The 15,925-nt window shown below is 51.9% G+C and overlaps 1 protein-coding gene across 1 annotated transcript in view; it reads left to right on the forward strand.

The window, feature by feature from the left end:
* Positions 1 to 214: 214 nt before the first annotated feature.
* DAZAP2 (DAZ associated protein 2) overlaps positions 215 to 15,925 on the forward strand; it is a 29,807-nt gene continuing 14,096 nt past the window's right edge. Inside the window, exon 1 of the mRNA XM_086965855.1 lies at positions 215 to 355. Within this exon, the coding sequence (XP_086821981.1) occupies positions 343 to 355 (13 nt within the window). The 5' untranslated portion in view covers positions 215 to 342. The remainder of the gene's footprint in view (positions 356 to 15,925) is intronic.

Consider the following 15,925-nt stretch of genomic DNA (forward strand, 5'->3'; position numbering starts at 1 on the left):
TTAGTTTGCTAAAGGCGCTCGCAGTCAATAAGCTAATTTCGCTAATATGTCCTTTAGTACCTCGTGACACAAATTTGCGCTTACCCAACTCAAAAAAAGACAGATGGTTTGTTTGGGAGACGGCGCTTAATAACAGACGTTGCTTCATCGCGTCAAGACGTCACGGTGGTGACGTAGACGGTATATATAACGGCAGCTTCACAACAAGGAAGTTAATCACAAAACCGGAAGAGAGACAAAGGCCACGGAGTCAAGTGAGAGAAAGATACCGAGGGAGTCAGGAAGCGAAAAACACCAGGAAAGGGAAGCACCGTACACGAAGTGGGGAGCGTACGGGTCAACATGAACAACAAAGGTATGGCGTTGTCCCGAAGGGGCGGGGCTTGAAGCAACGGAGTGGGGACGGCACAGGGTGCTTGTGTTGGTACCCACTGATCCCGTTTAGTTAGCCCGGACTTACTATGGGGAAGAACCGTAGCAGGTTTGGAGGCGGGCTCGTTATTCCCAGCCAAAGCAAGGTTGTCGCAGGCATTGGGCGGGGCCTCCGCACTCTGCGGTTTTTTGAACACACGCGAAATGCTATGGTGCGAGCTCAAAAAGCAAATTGAAATACGGTGTCGGCGCTGAATGTTCGGAACTCTTCTTAATCAGTTAGAAATTACCCCCCCCCCCACGCAATCTGGGTATATAGTTTCTAGTGTTAATGGACGATCTGTGCTTTAGTGTCAATGGAACATTAAATGAAATATCGTATATTAAAGGGCAGTTCTGACTTGTATAAATCCTATGTTAACCACGTTCTTGATGACTACTTTAGGACACTGGCCTTTTTTTCTGTTGCCTCTTGCTGACCATCCCTTCATTTGGCTTGCGCAGTAGTTTCTGCTGCCCTTAATGTCACTACTCAAAGCCGCTGACGGTGCTCATTAACCCGCTGCAGCGTGATCTTTAAGCATAGCCCCGTTCAGTCTGTAATATCTGCTTCACATTCTGACCGATAACGCTATGCTCACTTCCCATTCATGGGCCGACTGGTTAAGAGTTTAGTTGCCCTTTTAACAAACATCCGGTGGTTGGTTCTTTAGTGTACGACTCTGCCGTATAGGTTTTTACCTGTACGGGACTGTGAACTTCTGCGTCAAGTACACACACATCTCCCTGATATCCGAACTATGAACCCCTTAGACTTTAATTTTATGACCCAGAGTGTGTAACAATGTGACATAATAAAGGGATGATAAAACTCCTCCTCCTGAAACTATAATGTAATCCATGCAAAAACAGTTGATGGACAGAATGCAGGACAATGTCACACATTCAACCCCAGTGCAGAGATCTGGGCCAAAATCCATCGTTTTTGCTCACCATGCCATTCCAGTTTGAACCCAGCCATATGCAAATCAGTCTTGACCCTGTGCCCCATGGGATTAAAGGATGGTGGTGTGAAGTTGGTTGGATAGATCACACCAAGCGCTGGTAGTGCAGTGTACAGTGGTGGAGGCTAGGAGCGTTGGGATGGTAGGTGCGCTCAAGTAAGCGGAGCACAGGGTTGGGGACAGGGTTGGGGTCACACATCAGTCTTCTATCGCAAGATTGGGCATGTAGGGGTGGGGTGGATTTATCCAGTTTGCAGCAAAGTGAGCCTGAGCACAGCTGAAGTATAACTCCAGGTTTGGTACTTCGAATCCCTGAAGGGCCGAGTGATTGTTTCCCAGCTCAACCTGGCTTGTTTCCCACCCCAGATAATGCGAATGAGTTGAGTTTTTAGGGTTTTAAAGAAATGTCAGCTAGGGGCGTAAGGGATATTAATGAAAAGATAGAGCAGTTTGGGTAAAACCACCATTTTTGTAAGGGAGATTTGCCCAGTCAGGGAGATTGGTGAGGCAATCCATCTGGTGATTTTCTCAGTTAGTAGATCGAGCGCTCGCCCATAATTGGCTGTCATCAAATTACTCCGATTGGAAGTAATGACTATACCGAGTTATGTGAGTGTGTCTTCGTACCACGTGAGGGGATGGTCTGGTATGAACTGCGTAGTGGCGTTAGTGAGGGGGTAAATCTGGGACTTCCCTCCGTTTATATTTACCTCAGAGAAGTGACCAAAAAGAATGGGCAATCTGAGAATAGGGTTGAGACTTTCTTCCCGGTTGCGAAGATAGAGGGTGAGGTCGTCTGCATATTAAGCTATTAGTATTTGTCTCTCTGGATAGATGAGAGCGTGGTCCCGGAAGTGCTGTCGGACTTTGGCAGCCAGGAGTTCAATAGCCAGGGTTAAAAGGAGGGCACCCTTGTCTAGTACCTCAGGCTATTGAAAATGAGGAGAATCTTGCGCCGTTGACCATGATGCTGGCCTGCAGGCCAGTATATAACAAGTTAATTCAAGCTGAAAAGGAGCGGGGAACCCCATACGTTGCAGGACAAATGCAAGGTAATCCTATTCTAGGGAATCAAACGCCTTGGTGGCGTCGAGAAAGACTGCCGCAGCGTTCGTATCGGGGTCAATGTCTTGGAGGGCGGCAAACGGGGTGCGCAAGTTGTGAGATGTGCCTCTGCTTGGCACAAACCCTGACTGTTCGGGAAGGACCAGGGCAGTCATGAGGGGCTAATGCGATTCACAATCGGTTTTGCTAAAATCCTAACATCTACACTTTTTAGGGAGAGGGGCCTATATGAGTCGCATTGCGTAGCCAGCTTGCCCGGCTTCTGCAGGGATATTATTAGCGCCTCTTGCATTGTTTGGGGCAATATGCCAGTTTCACGGGCCTCCTCAAAGACCTGCTGAAGCACGGGAGTGTGTAAATGGCGGTATGTTGTATAGAATTAATCCGGTAGGCCATCACGTCCTGGGGCCTTGCCGGATTGTAGTTGCATTATAGCGGATATAATCTCCTTGTCCTCATGATGCGCAAGGAGTAATTTCCTCCGAGTATCTCCCAGCCAGGCTATCGCGGTGCCCTCAAAAAAGAAGTGAAATTAACTGGTTGCGTCCTGTGTGTATTGTACAGGGTTTTGTGGAACCGTTTAAAGACTGCACTATAGCTGGGGTGTTTCTGTGTAGCTGACTATCCTCCTCAACGATTTCAAGGACGGTATTGGAGAATATAGGGGACCGAATCAGAGACCCGAGCGCTTTACCTGGTCTTTCCCCTCCCATAACGGTGGGCTTGGTGGTATTTCACCCTAAACTTACATTCCCTCTCGGCCTTCTCCTGATAGTCAGTGAGCAGGTGTCTCAGGCGCGCTCTCAACTCTGGGGTGGATGCAGTGTGTATCTGTGTTTCGGTTTGTTTGAGCTCTAGTTCTCACTTCCGAAGTGTAGAGCGGATACCTTTCAGGATCTCCCCACTTTTGGCGATACAGATACTGCGTATGGTGGCCTTAAAGGCCTCCCAGACTGTGGAGTATTGTGTGACAGAGTTGTTGTTTCGGGGGGAAAAAATCAGTAATCTCCTGCTCAAGTTCTTCCTTGAATACTTGGTCTAACAGAGCCTGCAGGGGCAAGCCCCAGGACAGGTATGGCGATTTCTTCGTGAGGGGGTGTAAGAGTGATGAGCACCAGTGAATGGTCGGAGTATGTGCGAGAGAGGTGAGAAGTGTGCGACAACCATGGGGTTAACCCTCTAGTGAGAAGCCAGCCATCTATTCGTGACAAAGAGGAGTGAGCAGTGGAGAAGCAGGAGCCTTCCCGAACGTGTGGATGACCATTGATAATGTGGTTGAGGGTGTGATGTGCGTTGGAGTAGTGATGGGGTTGCAGGTGTGAACGGTCTAGCGTCGGATCCAGGGTAACATTAGTCTTTCAAATGTGTTGAGCCAATGTCAAGTATTTTACCCCAGAGAAGCCGAAAGAATTCTGGATCGCAGTGTTCAGTCCATAGCAGGAGACAAAAGTTATACACTGAGCAGCCAATCTGCTCCATAAAATACTGTAGTGGCCTTGTGGGTCGGTGTAAGGGAGTGTCGATATCACCAATATAACTGTCCCCTGGGCATAAGAGGAGTAAGATGAGAAGCACCTACAGGTCGCCTATCGGGATGTGAATGAAGTAGGCGCGGTGAGGCCGAGATGTCTCTTGGAGCATAGCGCAGTGGCCATTGGTCGATCTAGGTAATAGCGGATGTGTCCGCACTTGCGAGAGTCTTCCAGGTCACGTACGTTCCATGTCAGGAAGTTATAGTTTGGGGGGACTAGGTCGGGTCTCTATGGTGGTGTAACATTTTAGTGGTGGGTAATTGGTGCTTACTGAGCTGGTCAACTAAACCGGGGCTACATGTGCTAGTCCATTCAGTAAAAAGGCATAAACAGTCCTTTCCCCCCACCCACAACAGCAGCCCAAACCTGCTGTGTCGTGTATCCCTCCCGCCCCTTTCCCAAAGTCCCCATGTTCCATACTCTTGTAGAAGTCCTCAGCCCAGAATGTCTGTGGTATAGAACTGCTTTTGAGCGGAGCACTACACCATCTGCAGGAGAGGCCCAGCGGGGGTCTTGCAGCAGCTCATGACGCGGGGCTCAGTGTTCCAGGCGGTGGGTCAACAGGGATCTGCAGCCATGAAAGTGACCAAGTAGAGATCGCGGCAGAGTCCTTGGGTGGGGCAGAAGCATTACTGTATATCCAATGTGCCCCCATCGTCAGTGGGTCGAGTGGAGGGGGAGGTACGGCTGCGGATACACTGGCTAAGGTTTTGAGAAAGTTGTATACATGTTGAGGGTTAGTAAAGAAGTGTTTACCCCGGTGAGTGATTTTGAGGCGCACCAGGAAGAGCATGGCATACTCTGTTCATTTGTTGTTTTTTATTCACGGGAAGGAACTTTCAGCGCCCCTCGTGGGCGCCCATTGTGACACCTACGTATAGTGAAACTTCTATGCCTTCAAAGAGCACCTTCTTGCGTTCCCTGGCGAGTTGCAGGGCGGTGTCCCGATCCGTATAGTTTTTTTTAATATAATTTTTATTTTATTAAAGAAAAAAGAACTTGCACACAAGGCAATAAGACATTACATTCGGACATGTGTTCAAGAAGTAAGGAAACCGCAGTACAATTTAATACAGACATCATTGGCACAGGGGTGGAGGGGGGGCAGTGAGGAAACAATAGCAGTGATCATAAAGGTTACACAATACTTGGAATGCCGGATCAGGGGGAGAGAGGAACCTCTGGGGTCTCCACGAATGGAGGCGTGCATATGTTTCCACGGTAGGAGTTCCACTGGCTCCAAATTTTATTCCATTTCTTGGGTCTACCGCGTGCCACATACACCTATCCATGTTCTCCTTCCACGCCAAGACCGTGGGCGGCTGCTGGGAGCCCCACAACTGCGCGATGTCTCACTTAGCAATCATATTCCCAAGGATCGCCCACTGCATCTGTGCCACGTCATAGTCATTCGGTTCCCAGACATTCAACATGCAACGCCTTGCTTTGGGCAGCAATGCCACCCCGTGACTCTTTCCGTCACAGCATGCACTCTATTCCAGAACACCACCACTCCGGGCACTCCCAAATTATGTGGAGGAAAGTGCCAACCAATCCACAACCACGCTTACATAAACCATCTACTGAATAACCCATGTGAATCAAGCGCGGGCCGGTGACATATATCTGGTGTAGGATTTTAAGTTGAACGAATCGAAGACGGGCCGGAATCTCGACCTCTCTCGGCGAGGATAGCGCCGACTGCCAGTCCTCGTCATCCAATTCCAAACAATCACTAGTCCAAACCTCTCGAAGCCGCACCAACAGATCCGTTCGATTATTAACCAATTTCTTGTATATCAAAGAAATGGTGCTGTCGGGCACGTGGCCGTCAAGCACCCGATCTTCTAGTGGGGAGGTTTCAGGAATGTCAATGCCCTCAGGAAAAACCGAACTCTGCGCGTGGGGTATCTTGGCATAGGCACAAGGAGGGCGGACTCCTCCCTCTTTACCTCCTCCAGGCCCGCCTCGCTTCCCCCGGGCGCTCCTCTCAGTCAGTGCAAGGGCGGGGCCTCTTCCAAGCTTCCTCCACTTCGTGACCAATTTCCTGAGGTGGGGCACCCCTCCTCCAGACAACGCTGCCCTCCCCCCCCCCCCCCTCAGGCTCTCCCAGTAGGAGCCGGCCCACAAACTGGGCCCAACACCAACTCCCGCCTCCTGCCGAAGTAACCGGGGATCTGACAGGCAGCTGGCTCTGACCCTCGGACACTGCGTCCCCGCTGGCCGTCGGAGCTCACAGTCTGGCGGCGGCGAGCCAACCAGCACAGGGAGTCCAGGTAGACCCGGGGTCCTCAGCAGCGATATGGGTAAGTTCCTTTTTCACCGTCAGCAGACTCAGGCAGTGCCTTGAGAATACGCAAGTGCCGGGAAAAGAGATGACAGCTAGGGCGGGGGCCTACTCTGCAGGGGTCTTGACTTCGTACAGGAGGCAGCCTTCAGCGCTCTCACCTGACAATTCCCCCTTAGTCCATGACCTGACTGCCCCACTTGAGGTAGTCACACGCCTCTTCCATGTCGGTAGTTTCAGTTATCAATTTCCTTGCTTGGCCAGGTCCATAGGTGAGGGACAGCATCAGAAGTGGGGATAGCAGCCCCTAGAAGCAATCAGACCCCTCACAGCGCGCCAACCTCCTCGTCCCATAGCCTTGGGCGGATAGTGGGGTAGAGGAAGTGGGGACCTTTTTTGGAGCTGCCTTGCTGGACCACGAATCCTTCATGCTGATTACTGGCTTACCCTTAAGACCCCTCCCCCCCCTCCCAATTGCTACCTTCACTGTAGAGGGGAATGAAGCGGATTTTTTGCACATGCTGTGGTCCTGCCCATGACTGCAGAGCTACTGGGCCGAAGTTCGCCGAGCGCTAACTACTGTGACACAGCTGCCGGGTCCCTGACTAAGCCCTACCGTGCCTCGTGGGATTACGTAGACGGTCGGGAAAGCAGAAAGTCCAGCTAAAATTTCGGGACCTTGCACTTCTATTAGCGATCAGGGTCATAACAATTAGATGGAAATCCCCCAGGTTCCCTGTAGTGACTGCTTAGCAGGCGGACTTGGTATGGTGCGGACGGGTGGAGGGAGCCGCCCTTCGAAGGGAGGAGAGGACTACGGAAACAGCCCATAGTATTAGATTGGGAAGCCATGTTGATTGATGTAGAAACGCTCGACCTGGTCCCATCATAGGTGGTGAAGTCCCAATAATACGCACAAACTAGCAGGTCCTTTTCAATGTAGGGCCCCTCCACCGACAAGTAGTTGAAGGGTATCTGTACCCTATAGTCTGACAGCCTCTAGACACCCCCCCCCCCCCGGACAGTGGAACTACTGATGATGGAATGACCAGGAGTGGGATAGGGTGGGTTTGGGTTGAGGGGTTGCCTATAGTTATATAAAAGGGAAATTATTACATCTCTATTTAAATTGTGTTGTGATACCCTTCACACGATATGTTAAACCATGCCTATGATCCGATTACCTCTTGACAAGTTTCCTTGTATTGCACATGAGATATGGATACGATTGCCATGTAATGGGGGGGATGTAAGCCGGAAAAGACTGTTCATATTGCATGTACCTATTATTACCATTGCTGATTTTGCAGTCGATAATAAAGTGTTTAAAAAAAGGAGAGGCACAATGCACATTTGAGTCCTTGGAAGGTGGCGGTCAAGGTGCCAACAGGTGAGGCATTTAAGGGTGGACTCGGTGGGGGGGGCCAGCCCAGCGACCGCATCTCCATTGCCGGACACGTCCGTACTGGGGAAGTTCAAGGAGGTGTCATCTAAGGCAGTCAAGCGGTGTAGATGAGAGGAGTCCAAATGTCCAGGTGTCTGCTGGCATCAGATCCCAAAATTTGCCCAGGAGTGTCTGGCAGTGAGCTGCATCACCCAACCAAGCTTTCACCCTGGGTGCCGGTCCTCTCCCCCAGTGAATGGACACCCTGCGCCTGGCAAGGATGAGCAGCATTGCAGAAGGTTTGCCAATTGTGTCTGATGTATGTTTGACATAACCCAGAAAACACACCAGGGGGTCAGGAATGATGCGCTCAAGTGTGATGGCGCTAATGGTGGTGCATACACCCTGCCAGAACGCAGAAACTCTTGGGCAAAGCCACGCCAGATTGGCGAAGTCCATGCCAGTAGCAAAACAGCGTACACATCTATTGTGATCTAGTAGGCCCATTGTTAGACCTGTCTGGCTTTTTGGCGAAGTCCCTCCCAATTATTATTTATTTTGTCCCCTTTTTGCCCCTCATACCCTTAATAATTTTTGTCTACTGATTTTTTTATAGGTGTTGGCCAGGGGGATAGGTGTTCTTTTGTCCCTCATAGATTTTTACCTCAGGCCCAGAGGCCTGTTCTGTCAGGAAACTCCTGTAATTCACAAAATGGAGGGCCCTAACTGTTTCCAACTGCCACACCATAGACTGCCCCATAGGATAACCTTAGGCTTTCTGGAACCTTCTGGACTCTGTGAGGGTAGTCTATAAAAGGGCAGGGGTCAGGAGGCCATTTTGTGTAGTCCAGTGCGAGAGGAGAGAGGCTGCAGTGTGAGGAGGAGGACGCGCTAGAAGATGCTAGTTGGTTTCATAAACTGACAACATCTTTCAGAGGACGTTCCCCCTTGTGCTTCTGACCGAACCCTTTCATTGGGCTAATATCGATCTGGTCCAGTCAAGTAACCAGGAACTTTGGACACTTTCCCGGTCTTGGGCCGTGTCCCACATTCACCTTCAAGACCCCCCATTGGTCTAATAATTAGCTCCCCACCTTCCTGCTAAAAGTCAGGCCTACCGGATCAGAAGAGCAGTGCCCGGTGCGTTCTGGCATAGTGTGTGGCCGAGGTGTCTCTGTCGGGAAGGCGCGAGGCGCTGTGAAGGAGTGCAGCCGGCGGGAGAGTGGCACGTCTAACTGATGCACGCCGGTAGCGGACTTTGAGGTGAGACGCTGTTCCCCTGCGCAAGAGCAGAGGCGTGTGCTTCCCGGCTGAAGGAGGCGGTGCCGGCCGAGCCACTGGTTCCCCCGCATCTGCGCAGCAGAGGCCTGCGTCAGGGAGAAGCGAGGGAGCACCGAGCAGCGACGCGTTTCCGGCTTCCACGGCGAACCCGGCTGGTGAGGACTGAGGCGGAGGAGCGCCCTGCATTTCCCGCGAGGCGGGAACCTTGGGCCACAGCCAGCTTGCCGACAGCGTGACCGGTAACAGCCTGAGGCAGCGCGTGAAAGAGCAAAGGGCTGCTGGCATCAATCTTCCCCATTCCAGCGCTAGACCAAGAGGCTGGCTGGGCGGGGATAGGCGACCGCTATTGCTGCCGGTGTGGTTACGGTGGAGTCGTCTGAAAGGCCCTACTCCTGTGGACTGAAGCAGGACAGGAAAATAACAGTAAGGAGAGAGAGGGGGTGAGGAAGGAAAGGGCTAAGCCCTCCTTGGTGTAGCGCTAGAATCACAAATCATAGCGCCTAGCAGGGTGTCCTGTTATCCCGTCAACGTTAAGACCTGAGCTGTGTCAGAGTAGGCGAGGGGGAAAAAGAGTCACATAACCCCAACCTCACTTCTACAGGCTTCTGACAAGTGGCTATTAAGCTAGAAATTAGAGGGGAACTTAAACTATCATCAGATGAGCGCTGACAGTTCTTGTTAGCAAGGGAGCTTCCTTCCGAAACTCCTAGCAATTGTTGTGAAGAGCAGTAAAACCAGTGGAATTCCTGCAGGTCACTCTGTGTGTGCAATCTAGCACTAAGTTAAGGTGCAGATAAGGGGAGAGAGATCTTATCACTGCAGAAGAGGTGCAGTCAGTGATTTGGCAGGGTGAAGTGTTGGGATACATTGATGTCATTGATTATAATGCAAAGTGTCACTGCTTAGTGTAATCCTAATGCGAGTTTCAATCCCAGAAGTAAGCATTTCTGTACTCATGAAAACTGAATGTTTTGAACTGTAATTTTTCCACAGCAAGAAGAGTGCTATTTACTTCTCTAGATCAAAGGTATAATTGATAATTCTGTGAAGAACTAAAATGTCTTGCACTGTATAATTTGAGAAGAGATTATATTATTTTTATAAAGCAGTACGTATTTTCCCACATTTTTGGTGTAGTGTTTTCTTTTTGAGTGCTATTGCGTGGAATTACTTTTGGGTGGTCTGCAACCTTTACACTGTGCCTCTGATATGCTAGTCTTGTCCTAGGCCAGGCTACCCCAGTTCCAACATATTGGTGCCTAGCGGTGGGATTCTGACTTGGTTGCAGCTACTCACTAGTAATTTGACGTAATACACTAAACCTACACCAGGAGTTTTCTCCTGGCGGCCCTCCCAATTTGTCTTTTTGATTTTTCCAAATTTATTCCTGGTGGTGGGTGGAGTTGGCTTTAGGTTGCCCTTGCAACTCTGAAATTTCTGGTGTGCATCTAGGTTTGCCTGACTCACAATGGAGTTCGCTGTGGAAAACCTAGAGGTCTATTCCGTGTCACAATTGAAAATGTTCTGCCAGCAAATGGGGGTATTTTTCAAACATGGTGCCAGGAAGGGGGAGCTCCAGACCAGTCTTAGGGTTTGGGTGGAGGCACACCAAGGAAAGAAGGAGGAGGATGAAGAGGCCGACCAGGACACGGTGGGGGAGGTAGAAGAGTTATTCCACACTGAAGGGGAAAACTTACTCCCAGGACCAGTGTCCTACTCCAGAAGGGGCAGTAGCATCTCTGGGGGAAGCCTGACGGAAGCCGAGCTCACCGATAGGAGGGAGAAAAGACAGTTAAGGTGGGAGTTGGCTAAGTTGGAGCAGGAGAAAGAGGAGAGGAGGATGGCCCACGAGTTCAGACTGAAGGAACTGGAGCTCCAAAGTCTGCGACGGGGGTCCTCTCCTAGTAGGATTGGTGGCAGCGAACCAAAGGAGTCAGCCAGGGAGACCAAACCCCATTTACCAAAAGACCTGATAGCGAGCTTCAGTCAGGGGGACGATATAGCTAAGTGGCTGGCTGCTTATGAGGTTTCTCTGAGGGTTCATGGGGTGCAGGAGAAGCACTGGGGGGGTGGTTTGTACAGGTACATGCCTCCTGCTGGTCGGGACACCTTGCTGGCCCTGGAACCAGAGGAACAAACTAACTACCCCACCATGAAGCTGGCGTTGTTAAGGAAGTTCGGGCTTATCCCAGAAAGGTACCGACAGAAGTTCAGGGGGAGCCACAAATTGAGCACTCAGAACTGGGTGGACTTCCTTGACTACGCCAGAAAGGCCTTAGAGGGTTGGGTCCAGGGCAGTGAGGTGAAAGATTATGAGGGACTGTACGATCTATTTTTGAGAGAACACCTCCTCGAGAAATGTTTTCCCGAGCTGCGCCAACACCTGGTGGACAGCAAGCTGACCAATCCCCGGAAGCTTGCAGAGGAGGCGGACATCTGGACAAGTACCCGGGTGTCCTCCAAGGGGACTGGAGGGGAATCTCCAAAAGCCGGACAGGGCGCCCCCCAGAAGAAGGAGGGGGGAGAGAAAAAGAAAGGGTTCTCTAAAGGTCCCCAAAATAACTTCCAAGGGAAGGGAGCAGGTTTCACCCCTAGGGCAAACCCGCCCAGAAACACTAATCCTGGCCAAAGCCAGCAGCCAAGGGTTCTCCACTGTTTTGAATGTGGTGGTGTTGGACATTATAAGGGGGATGTCAGATGCCCAAAGAGGCCACCCCCTCCCACCGGAGGAAAGTCACCGGGAGTAGCTAGTGTAGCGCTCGGGGAGGAGTTGCCCTTAGATAAGGGGGGTGAGTGGGCGGGTGTCACCTTAGTGTCCCTGGGAGAGCGGGAGATGGTGCCAAAGATCCAGGTGCCCCCAAATACTACAAAGTATGGGCAATGGGTTACCATCAATGGCCAGAGAGGGGAGGCTCTGAGAGATACAGGAGCCAGCATGACTATGGTGAGAAGTCAGCTGGTGTCTCCAGAGCAGGTTGTTCCTAATGTACTCCACCCCGCCGTGATGGCTGACGGCAGAATGGGCCACTATCCAGTGGCTGAGGTTCCCTTTGAGTGGGGGGGGGGGTTGCAGGTTCACTTCGAGTTGCCGTAAGCCCTGCCGTGCCAGTCGATTGTCTGTTGGGGAATGACATGGAACACAACACTTGGAGAGAGGTGGAATACCGGACGCATTCTGCGATGCTGGGTACACCTGACTGGGCCTGTGTCAGCACACGGTCTGCGACTGCCCGGAGAGGGAGTTCGCCTGGGTTGGAGCCTGGAACAATGGCCCAACCCGCTGCTAAGAAGGGACAGACCCGGAGACAGAGAAAGCCTGCTCCGGCTTCCACACCCCATGAGACAGATCGGCCACCTGCGGTGGTGGACCAGGAGTCCGTGGAGGGGGAAGTAGACTCTCTGGAGGATTTGCCCATCCCTGCGGAGTGGCACGTGGAGGGAGGTCCTACCAGAGAGGACTTCTGTAAGGGGCAGAGGGAGTGCCCCACCCTTGAGGGACTGAGGCGACAGGCTGAAGCCCAAGCAGCAGGTGATGTTACGGGACATTACCACATTTACTGGGAGGATGGACTCCTCTACAGTGAACCCAAGGTACCCTTGCCTGGTTCATCAAGGGCCTTGGTAGTCCCGCAACAGTACCGAGCCTTTCTTTTGGAATTGGCTCATGCCATACCCCTGGCAGGACACTTAGGCCAGGACAAGACCTTTGCAGGGCTTGTCCTCCACTTTTACTGGCCTCAGATGAAAGTGGCGTCCAACACTTACTGTAGGACATGTGTAACCTGCCAGGCCAGTGGGAAAACAGGGGTGAAGCTAAAAGCTCCCCTGGAACCACTTCCAGTCGTTAGCACACCCTTTGAGAGGGTGGGCATCGACATTGTAGGGCCTTTGGATCCACCAACAACAGCTGGTCACAGGTTTATCCTGGTTCTGGTGGATCATGCCACACGGTACCCAGAGGCAATACCTCTGAGGACAGTCACTGCACCTGTAGTGGCAAGAGCCCTAATGGGAATCTTTACCCGAGTGGGATTTCCCAAGGAAGTTGTGTCTGACAGGGGGACCAACTTCATGTCCGCTTACATGCGGGCAATGTGGAAGGAGTGTGGAGTGACCTACCGGTTCACCACTCCTTATCACCCCCAGTCGAATGGACTGGTTGAGAGGTTTAATAAGACCTTGAAGGGCATGATCAGAAGTCTGCCCGAAAGCCTGCGGAGGAAATGGGACGTCCTCCTACCCTGTTTACTCTTTTCCTACAGGGAAGTGCCCCAGAAGGGAGTGGGCTTCAGCCCCTTTGAGCTTCTGTATGGGCACCCTGTACGCGGTCCTCTCAGCCTGGTGAAGGATGGTTGGGAGAAGTCTCCCAGGAAACCCCCCCAGGATGTGGTGAGCTACATGCTGGCCTTCAGGAGCCAAATGGCGAAGTTGTGGAAGCAAGCTTCTGACAACTTGGAGGCCAGCCAGGCAGTCATGAAGGAGTGGTATGACCACAATGCTCACCAGGTGGAATTGGAGCCTGGACAGAAAGTGTGGGTGATGGAGCCTGGAGAGCTTAGCGCCCTCCAGGATCGCTGGACAGGCCCCTTTGAGGTGTTGGAGAAGAAGGGTAAGGCCACATACCTGGTGGACCTTAAGACCCCTCGACAGCCCCTACGGGTGCTGCATGCCAACCGACTCAAGCCCCACCATGAGAGGCCCGAAGTCATGTTGATGATGATGGTGACTGACGGGGAAGAGGAAGCGGAAAGCGAACCTCTCCCAGATCTCTTTTCGTCCCAAGAGAAGGATGGGTCAGTGGAGGGAGTGAATCTCTCTCCTACTCTAACTCCTGAGCAACGGGAGGACTGCCGCCAGATACTGGAGCAGTACTCTTCATTGTTCTCCCTTGTCCCGGGAAGGACCCACCTGTGTACCCATGATGTGGACACAGGAGACAGCCCACCAGTGAAGTCCAAGACCTACCGGCTGTCTGACAAGGTGAAGGCTAGCATCCATGGAGAGGTTGCCAAGATGCTAGAGCTGGGAGTAATTGAACCTTCCAACAGCCCTTGGTCCAGTCCGGTGGTGCTCGTGCCAAAAGCCACACCACACCTGAACTGAGGTTCTGTGTGGTTTACCGAGGACTGAACTCAGTGACTAAGACTGATGCACATCCGATCCCTAGGGCGGATGAATTGATTGACCGGTTAGGAGCTGCTTAATATCTGAGTACCTTTGACCTCACTTCAGGGTACTGGCAGATCTCCTTGACAGATGGAGCAAGGGAAAGGTCAGCCTTCTCCACGCCTGAGGGACACTACCAGTTCTGTGTGATGCCCTTTGGGCTCAAGAACGCCCCTGCCACATTTCAGCGGCTGGTGAACCAGGTCCTCTCTGGATTGGAGAGTTTCTCTGCTGCTTACTTGGATGACATTGCTGTCTTCAGTAGCAGTTGGGCGGACCATCTGCAGCATTTGCAGGCAGTTCTCCAGGCCCTGAAACAAGCTGGATTGACCATCAAAGCCAGCAAATGCCAGATTGGGCAGGGGTCGGTTGTGTACCTTGGACACTTGGTGGGTAGGGGGACTGTGCAGCCCCTGCAGGCGAAGATTGAGGCAATCTTGGCCTGGGAACCCCCCAAGACACAGACTGAGGTCCGAGCTTTCCTGGGCCTCACAGGTTACTACCGTCGCTTTGTGAAGGGGTATGGCACTATTGTAGCGCCCCTCACAGAGCTCACCTCCAAGAAACAACCTCGACGGGTAGTTTGGACGGGAGCTTGTCAGCAAGCTTTCGAGAAATTGAAACAGGCAATGTGTGCGGCACCGGTCCTGAAGGCCCCAGACTTCTCCAAGGAGTTCATTGTCCAAACAGATGCATCAGAACATGGCATTGGGGCAGTGTTATCGCAACTGAATGAAGAGGGCCTGGATCAACCTGTAGTTTTCTTATCCAGGAGACTGCTTCCCCGGGAACAGAAGTGGAGTGCCATTGAGAGGGAAGCTTTTGCGGTGGTGTGGGCTCTGAAGAAGCTGCGGCCATACCTCTTTGGCTCGCACTTCCTGGTTCAGACTGACCACCGACCCCTTCGTTGGCTGATGCAAATGAAGGGGGAAAATCCCAAGTTGTTGAGGTGGTCCATCTCCCTACAGGGAATGGACTTCCGGGTGGAACATCAGCCTGGAGTGTACCACGCCAATGCAGACAGTCTCTCCAGGTATTTCCGCCTTAGTGATGAGGACTCCCAAGGGGTTGGGTAGTTCTCCCCACTTTCAGCTGGGGGGGACGCGTGTTAGACCTGTCTGGCTTTTTGGCGAAGTCCCTCCCAATTATTATTTATTTTGTCCCCTTTTTGCCCCTCATACCCTTAATAATTTTTGTCTACTGATTTTTTTATAGGTGTTGGCCAGGGGGATAGGTGTTCTTTTGTCCCTCATAGTTTTTTACCTCAGGCCCAGAGGCCTGTTCTGTCAGGAAACTCCTGTAATTCACAAAATGGAGGGCCCTAACTGTTTCCAACTGCCACACCATAGACTGCCCCATAGGATAACCTTAGGCTTTCTGGAACCTTCTGGACCCTACTGGACTCTGTGAGGGTAGTCTATAAAAGGGCAGGGGTCAGGAGGCCATTTTGTGTAGTCCAGTGCGATAGGAGAGGGGCTGCAGTGTGAGGATGAGGACGCGCTAGAAGAGGCTAGTTGGTTTCATAAACTGACAACATCTTTCAGAGGACGTTCCCCCTTGTGCTTCTGACCGAACCCGTTCATTGGGCTAATATCGATCTGGTCCAGTCAAGTAACCAGGAACTTTGGACACTTTCCCGGTCTTGGGCCGTGTCCCACATTCACCTTCAAGACCCCTCATTGGTCTAATAATTAGCTCCCCACCTTCCTGCTAAAAGTCAGGCCTACCGGAGCAGAAGAGCAGTGCCCGGTGCGTTCTGGCATCGTGTGTGGCCGAGGTGTCTCTGTCGGGAAGGCGCGAGGCGCTGTGAAGGAGTGCAGCCGGCGGGAGAGTG

Source organism: Lissotriton vulgaris, chromosome 1_1, assembly GCF_964263255.1.
Source record: "Lissotriton vulgaris chromosome 1_1, aLisVul1.2, whole genome shotgun sequence".
In the NCBI taxonomy this organism is placed as follows: Eukaryota; Metazoa; Chordata; class Amphibia; order Caudata; family Salamandridae; genus Lissotriton; species Lissotriton vulgaris.